Source organism: Micropterus salmoides, unplaced genomic scaffold, assembly GCF_014851395.1.
Source record: "Micropterus salmoides isolate LMB-PRFRI ecotype aquatic unplaced genomic scaffold, ASM1485139v1 Ms_hic_scaffold_16, whole genome shotgun sequence".
Lineage (NCBI taxonomy): Eukaryota > Metazoa > Chordata > Actinopteri > Centrarchiformes > Centrarchidae > Micropterus > Micropterus salmoides.
Window position 1 is genome coordinate 29,268,810 of NW_024040707.1, and position 7,762 is coordinate 29,276,571.

At 43.4% G+C, this 7,762-nt stretch overlaps 1 protein-coding gene across 2 annotated transcripts in view; it reads right to left on the reverse strand.

The window, feature by feature from the left end:
• tafa5l (TAFA chemokine like family member 5, like) overlaps positions 1 to 3,158 on the reverse strand; it is a 57,177-nt gene extending 54,019 nt beyond the window's left edge. The window contains exon 1 of one of the 2 annotated variants that reach the window (XM_038723799.1): positions 214 to 3,158. In XM_038723799.1, coding sequence (XP_038579727.1) covers positions 214 to 310 — 97 coding nt within the window. In that variant the 5' untranslated portion in view covers positions 311 to 3,158. The remainder of the gene's footprint in view (positions 1 to 213) is intronic. The other variant, XM_038723798.1, reaches the window with a different exon arrangement.
• Between the last annotated feature and the right edge of the window lie 4,604 nt (positions 3,159 to 7,762).

Sequence of the window (7,762 nt, forward strand, 5' to 3'; positions counted from 1 at the left end):
ATTATTATTATAGAGATACCAAATTAGATTACAAAACACCATTAGGTGCAACAAGGTCAAAAAACGGACTAGTTAAAAGCAAAGACACGTTATACATTGCATTTTATTGGACAAAGGGATGTGTGCAGCTGCATCCCAATAAGAGACCATCCTAAGACCCTCAGAGACAATTGTGCTGCTGACAAAGTACCAAATAGCTGGAAGTGCCCTTACCCTCTCTGAACAGATGGGAGTAGATGAGCCACAGGAGCAGCAGGCAGCAGAGTGACGCACCTCCACCTGCGGAGAGCGTCTTCACTCCAGATTGCATCCTATACCTTCAGCCTTTTAGATTATCCAAACTTTGAACGCCCGTGCCGCTCAGATGTCAAGCAGATCAGCTGAAGAGTGGCTAATCCAGTGGCGTCTCCACAGCCTGTCGTCGGCATCCATTTTGAGGTTATAATGGGAGAGGGACTGATAGTAATCCCCCTTGCTTTTCAAATTCCCTCAGTGAGCCGCATATCCATCCAGGCTGCTCAGCACACACACGCGCACACACACACGCACACACACACACACACACACAATGTCACCAGATCTGGCCAAGTTTACGCAGCTGTGGTATCAGAAGCTGAAATTCACTGGCTGGCTCCTGCAAAAACTGGAAGTAGCAGGTGAAGAGGAGTGAGAAGCGGAAGCCCTCCGCAGTTTTGATCCTCACACGGAGATGCTGATGATGCTGGTAGTAAATTCAGCCGCTCAATATCCCCTGAAAGCCGCTGTCACCTGTTCCGCGCTCCGCACTGTGTGGGTTATTATTCCCAACCAACTTCTGCACCGAGCCCGGCTCTTTGTGACTCTACAGAGAAACGCGCAAGTTCACCCAGGCGGACATGACGAACATACCAATCAGGACGTAAACTTAACGCTACACTCCTGCGTCCATATGTGAACATATACACAACAGCGCACGCAAAATGTCACGTCAAAACAACAGCGGCGGGTCCATGCGGCGCACTGCTGCTGGACAAAACACTGAGCGCGTCAATGCAGGCAGTGAAGTTGGCCACACTTGTCACCTGTGTGAGCCTTTGTGGGAGGCTCTAGGAAATTGTCAGTGATGTTGCCTTGCACCACGGGCTCGAAGAAAAGCTCCCCTCCTCGCCAAGTCAAGTGTTGGTTACAGATGAGTGTGTTAACTCAGGCTTATTCTGTCCCGCTCGGCTCCATTTGCATGCAGGCGACGCCGAAGAAGAGAATCCCCGCTTCAGTCCATGGAGGAAAACGCTGCTGCTGCTGCTACTGCACCCAGTGTTGCCTCGAGTAACAATGTTTCCATCTGCTCTCTCTCTCTTTTGCTCGCTCCCACACAGTGCCCTAATTCCTTCTGCAAAGTGAGAAAAAACTTTGAGCTCCCAGGCTATTCCCAAACTGTAGCTAGATGATGGTGATGATACTTATTCATACACAATAAGAGGTCCCTCAGCCCAAGGGGAGGCAGAAAGCGGCACCAGCTTCCCCCACATTTCGATATGTTACTTGTCTCCATGACCTTATGACCTCTTTCACAGATGGAAATGCCCTGCACGGCTACATGGTCTGAGGACTACAGTTAACATTTTGCACACTAGCATTTAGGGAAAATGTGCAAGGTTTTTTCCTTCAGAGGGCTGCCGGTGTAGTGTGTGCAGTGCCCCATAGCTCTTTAAAGCGTAAGTTACATTATTATATACTGGGTAATATCACATCAAGTCTCAAGTGTGCACAGATAGGGGCAAATGCTTCCCTGTGTGTGAGCTAAAGCCCTGCAGATGTCTACCTTCTAAAAGAGCACCATTTAAGACTCCCTTGCCACTGAAAACCATTACTATAACTCACCCCCTCACACACACATTCACCAGATTCAATGATCAGTAAAAGTGCACTTTATTAGCAGATGGAGAAGTCCCCCCAGTGTCCCGCTGTGCTTTCAGCCTGTCACTGGCTTTTATGATGACTACTGGCCTGGGCAAAGGCCTGTCATATCGTCACTGTAATAAATGAAAAATGGCTATGAAGACTATGCATTTGTTGAGTATTAAATGGATACTTTGCCAGTTTCCCAACTTTATACCACAGCAGGTCGTCTTATCTTTTCTGCATAACTGTAACCAGCTGCTGCAGGTTACTTTATTTGGCTGATGGTGGAAGAGTTGCAGGGACAGTCTGGCTGCCGAGATGAGGTTTGTTTTCTTCTCTTGTCTACAGCTTGGCTCAGCTATCAGAGTTAAGAACCACGTTTCAGTCTGTCAGAGTGACGTCCCAGCAGGGGTTACAGTGTAATTAATCATAATAAATCACTGTGACTGACAGGGTTGTAACCATTCTGCCAGTTCATTTTTACCCATCATATTTATTTTCATGTTTGCCAATAGCATAGACTTATTTGACTTGCATTTGGGCATGTATGGATTGTAATAATATTAATGTCAGTGACACAATACTGTGTGCACTTTAAAAGGGCTGTGCATAACAAAATTCAACAGCACGATTCATCATGCTGGATGATTGTACACACCATTATCCTTTACTAAAAATGGTAACTGACTTGGCTGCTGTCTTCAATCAGAACAAAGATATCAGTTTGTGTGTCACTGTGTGTCTATATGAAATGCCAGTGGTGTAAAATAACTCAGGTACTATAGTTACAAGTTTGAGGTAGCCTACTTGAGTATTTCCATTATATGTTACTTCTACTCCATTTTTCAGACAGGTCGATTTTTACATACAAAACAGCTATTCAGCAGTAACAGACATCCAAGAATAGAAAATGTAACTTTAACAGGATCTTTCTGCAGAGTATTTTAATTTTTTGATACTTCAACTACTTTTAGCTGCGTATACTGTTGTACTTCTGTACTACTGTTGTACATGCCATTACGAAACAATATGTGCCAGTGGAACACGAGCTGCATTTCACTGAAGGCATCGGCATACTGTATTTCCATTGACTTTGTTTGAAATTATGCCTCTAAAATTTAGCTTATGTTCACTCTTAACACACAGTAAGATTCAGCAACAGTAATTATGAGGAAAACCTTTAGATGAAACTCAGCAAAATTGTATATTAATTGTGAATGGACTAAAAATCAGGATACCGACTAAAATAAATGTCAAGGCTGTCATCTTTTGCAGTACTCATAGTGTAGCCCCTGCATACAGATAAAGAGCCTCCAACTGTGTCTCAGTCTCAAAATGTTCAAAGTTTGCAAAGCAGGTGAGCCAGGACCTAGGCAGTCATATACAGGCTTGACCTGCAAATCAGATCTGCCTTCTGAAACAACTCTCCATGTTCCACACAGATGTCTGCATTGGTTTTACAAGCATAACTCCCTTCTCACTCCTTCCATCCATGCAATGTGAGCGACATGCCAGTCAGACAGGATATGGACTGGACCCCTTTTTCTGCTCTGTTGGAAAGAGAGTCATGTTGACACGCTGCTGCAGAACGGCAAAGCAGCGTCTGTCCTTTTGAGGCGCAGCGGACCTTGAAAGAACAACACAAACAAATTTGAGTACAGCAAGGTCCCTCACGTAATTACTGAAGATGCGATGTGCACCTCATATGATTCAGACTGAAGGGTTTTCCTTTGTAGATTGTTTGCATGGATCATCTCTGACTGACTTCAAGAAAACATCAATCTAAATCAAAATATTTGATTGACATACCCATTCAGTGTGATTAATGGGTGATCTCTGGGAGCATAAACAAGAGAGGAAAGAACAGTTGAAGATATCAAAATCACAAGAATTAGGACTTGAATAGGGGTGTCGCGATAACCGCAAAATTTAAATACCGCGCTATTGGTCAAGCCTACCGCGGAGGATGGCAATCACCGCAACAACCGCAATGTTCATACTGTGCACTTCAGGGCGTGTTAAATTAATAAATGAGTGCTTCAAAAGTTCCACAACCGTAACAAGCTCTGTAACGGTTCAAGGATGGATCGCCCGGGGCTGTACGTGACCCGACTTCGAACTCTGAAGCTGTAAGTGTTGCCGTGTTTTGTTTGTTTTACTTTTAAAGGTTAGCTAACTTGGCGTTAGCATATTGTGCGGCTAATGTGGCTAGCAGGCACTGTGATGATGGACTAAAGTTGTGATCCTGAGGGACAGTCCAGAGAAACTGAACGGTAAGCCTCATTTGACGCTCACTAACTAACGAGCGTAGAGTGTCGGATGCCTGCAGCTGTTTTTCATGTTGCTTTCGGTTGAAATTTAGTTATGTTACCACAGCGCAGTGGTCAGTTGCGGACAGCCATTCATCTCCGCACCGTGGCGCGCGTGTGTTGCTGTGTATGTAAATTGACTTGATATACGCGCCCTGAAGGTAATGATATAGCTACGTGTGAAAAAGACACGGTCAAACTACAAAAAGGAGTTTGCTTGGCAATATTGTTGACTAGCACCCAGCAGCTAGCTTGCTCCGACCATAAAGCTGCTGTTAGCGGCTTGCTGTGCAGTGAGGTGACAGACACTGTTACTATGCTACGTATATGGCACCAAATTACTTCATTGATGAAAGATGCGATAATACCGCATACCGCGCTGTTGAGTCCTAACATTGCCGCGGTGGAAATTACTTCACTGTGACAGCCCTAGACTTGAACATGCACAATTAACTCCACAGATTCCATTTCAACTCAACATAACCCATGTTATTACCAGGGTAGGTGATCTAAGGGGAGGGCGCCATCCCTCTTGTTAGCAAAATGACCAGAATGAATCCCCCTTATTAACCTACCAACCTCCTCTCCAACCTATTAGCAGAGAGAGTGCAGGGGCAGAGGGGTTGCTTAGTTAAATACAGTATATCTTGCCCATCTGTCAGTTTTGTGTTGGATTTATAATACTCTCTAAACTACTCTAAATGCTCAATTCTATTATATATCTTCTACTATATTGTAGCCTGTACACTATAGAGTAGTGTCACCTTCATGACCACAGTGACAAGCAGCAATGTGTAGTCGTGGGGTGTTCCCACTGGGCCATCCACCCTATTAAAATAAACAAATCACCAGCTGGTTATTACACACACACCAATCTAAAGGGCTCATTCAGAGGCCATAAATGGTTGGATTTGTTAACTAGTAGTATTGACCTACCAACATCATATGAGAAAGACAAGTCAATAGAAGGGAAGTGATGTCCAACACCACACCATATTCACTATTAAGGATTTACTGACCTGTTTGCACGTGGAATGGAGCCTGTGAGAATGTTTCAATCACGAAGTGTGTCTTGTCTGTCCACTCTCAGCTGTTTTGGATCAAAACACTAACTTGGGAAATTCGATATGGTGCCATGGCCCGAGAAATTAAGCCTGTTTTCTGCCCTGTCAAATTCTGAACTGCCACTGATGGTCCAATAAAAAAAACAAAGACCAACTCTGTAGAGAAGGAAAGATACAGAGTCCATTATTGTTGCATCTTGTTGTTCTGCAGAAGCTGTGGCTTTGGAGTGTTTGTTTTTGATTAGGAATGTTTAATGGCCTCTACACATTCAATTATCAGCAGCCTGCTCCGCCAGTCGATAGTCATCCTCACATTAATGGCCCAGAACTGATTACCAAGGACAGAGAGAGAAATAGCTGAAATGTTATTCATTCAAAGCGCTAATTAAATCCTCCTAGGTGGGACTTTGAATCCCACTAGAAACTTTGCCAACATTTTACTAAGTACCACTTATAGTGGTAGTATGATAGTTTGCCTAAAATAACAGTGATTGTGAAAAAACATGCCTCTGGATTTCTCTGTGGGCTCACCGTGGCAATACTTCTTTGTGCTACAGCTAATAATAGAGCTGCAAAGTCATGTTATGGCCTCAGATTTCTTTATTTTATCCAGCTGTAAAAATCTAATCCAACCCAGATATATTCCCTCACAGCATGGAGTAATAAATAGCAGAAATGTATTTTCTACATGTTGTTTTGTAGTCAAGGGTGTAGTAGTCAAGTTCCTTCCTCTTTCTCTTCATATCAAGTGAAATTGATCCCAACCTTAATTTACCTTGCTACCACGACACACTAGCAGCATCAACTATGGCAAGCAATAAAATATTTTCTTCATCTTCCGTTCTCCTTGGACATTCTCCTAATTTTTCTGTGCTTATTCATTTTATCTCCGAAACTCCTCTGTCCCTTGAATCATGTGAAGAGGTATCTTTGCATGTTTTGTTAATTGGGCATAAATCATTCTATGTCCATAATCTGTGCTTACAGTTTGGTCAACGTTCTGCAACGGGCTTTGAGGTATGTTTGCTCCCGTTTGGTTCGTGTCTCAGGTGTTACCCAATCAGCTGCGACAAGTTTGTAAACACAACAGTGTTAAAAAGGCAGGAAAATTCAGTGCGCTTACGTACACAGTAGGGTGTTCAGGAAACCACAGCTGAACTCCTAACTCCTACTCTGCCTATTCCTCACCTGCAACTAATTACCCCATCAGCCACTCATCATATATACAAGGGCTGAGTTCAGCGCAGACAAAACATAGCAAAACGTTTTTTTTAACGGAAACGGTGGTTCACCACAACAATGCAAGGAAACATGTTGTTCAATTTGAAAATGTTGCAAACCGGTGCTAAACGTTTTGAGATTGAACTCGCCCCAGTTCACTTCTCATGTTGGTTGTCAAGTTCAGCTTGTTTGTCGTCTGCCTGTTTACCCTGGTCCTTGATGCTTAATAGATTTTTGCATTACCATTATTTGGGCTGCGGTCGAAAAGTCTTTTTTGCTTAGGAAGGTTCCTAACTGAGTGAAGTGAGCCGGAAGTATTTAAGTGGCAGCCATGATAAGAGCTGTTTGAATTCTCTAAAAGCTAAGGAAAGGTGCTTTAATGCTTCCTTTCTTATCTCCATTAGCATTTAAAGCTATGCAAAATTCTCAAACTCAAACACTAAAAAACGACAAGGACCGATAAAGGACGTCGATCCCCATGGTAGTTACCATCGGCTATGAAGCTTTTTCTCACTTACGCCATAACTTAATAGTAATATGCATATGTTTTGATATGTCAACAATAATTGAAACCCATATGTGAGCTATTAATGTTACTCTTGTAAAATGATCAAGTGAGGATAATGTTGCAGCGTGTCGGCTAACGTTATACAGTATGCTCGTAACTGTGATGGCAATTAAAGGAGATTCTGACCTACAGGTAGGTGGTGAAGGATATTGGGCTTTAGGGCAAGGTGACTGCCATTCAGGTGTCCAAGAAGTGGGATAACTTAAAAACAAAGTACAAGGTGAAGCCAATCATGTGGCTGGGCACTGTGGTGGACTTGTGTTTGTGGAGATTATGTTGTACAATTAAACAGGCTAACATAACATTTTATATGGAAATGTCAAATGTGTAGATAGCTACTTTATATGCACGATGGCTAGTAACAGTTAAGATTATTCCATAATTGGCCACTGAGCATTCTGCCACAATTGCCCTTTCAATAACATATTGTTCTTCATGGTGTAAATAGGAGTTGAAGAATCCCCCCACAGGCACAGACGGAGTTGAGGCAACTGCAGCTACCTGACCATGGTTTGATGCCATGCATGAGGCACTTGGAGAAAGGCCATCTATTCAGCCACCACCCTTGTTGCCTCATGCTCGGGGGCAGACTGTGGCCAGACTGTTGCAGAAGCCTCGTCCTCCCCGCCTGGTCAGGTCTCCTGAATTATATCTGAGAGTGAGGAGGCCCTACCGTCTACAAGCTCCCAACCACCTACTAAAAGGCAAAAGAGGGATGA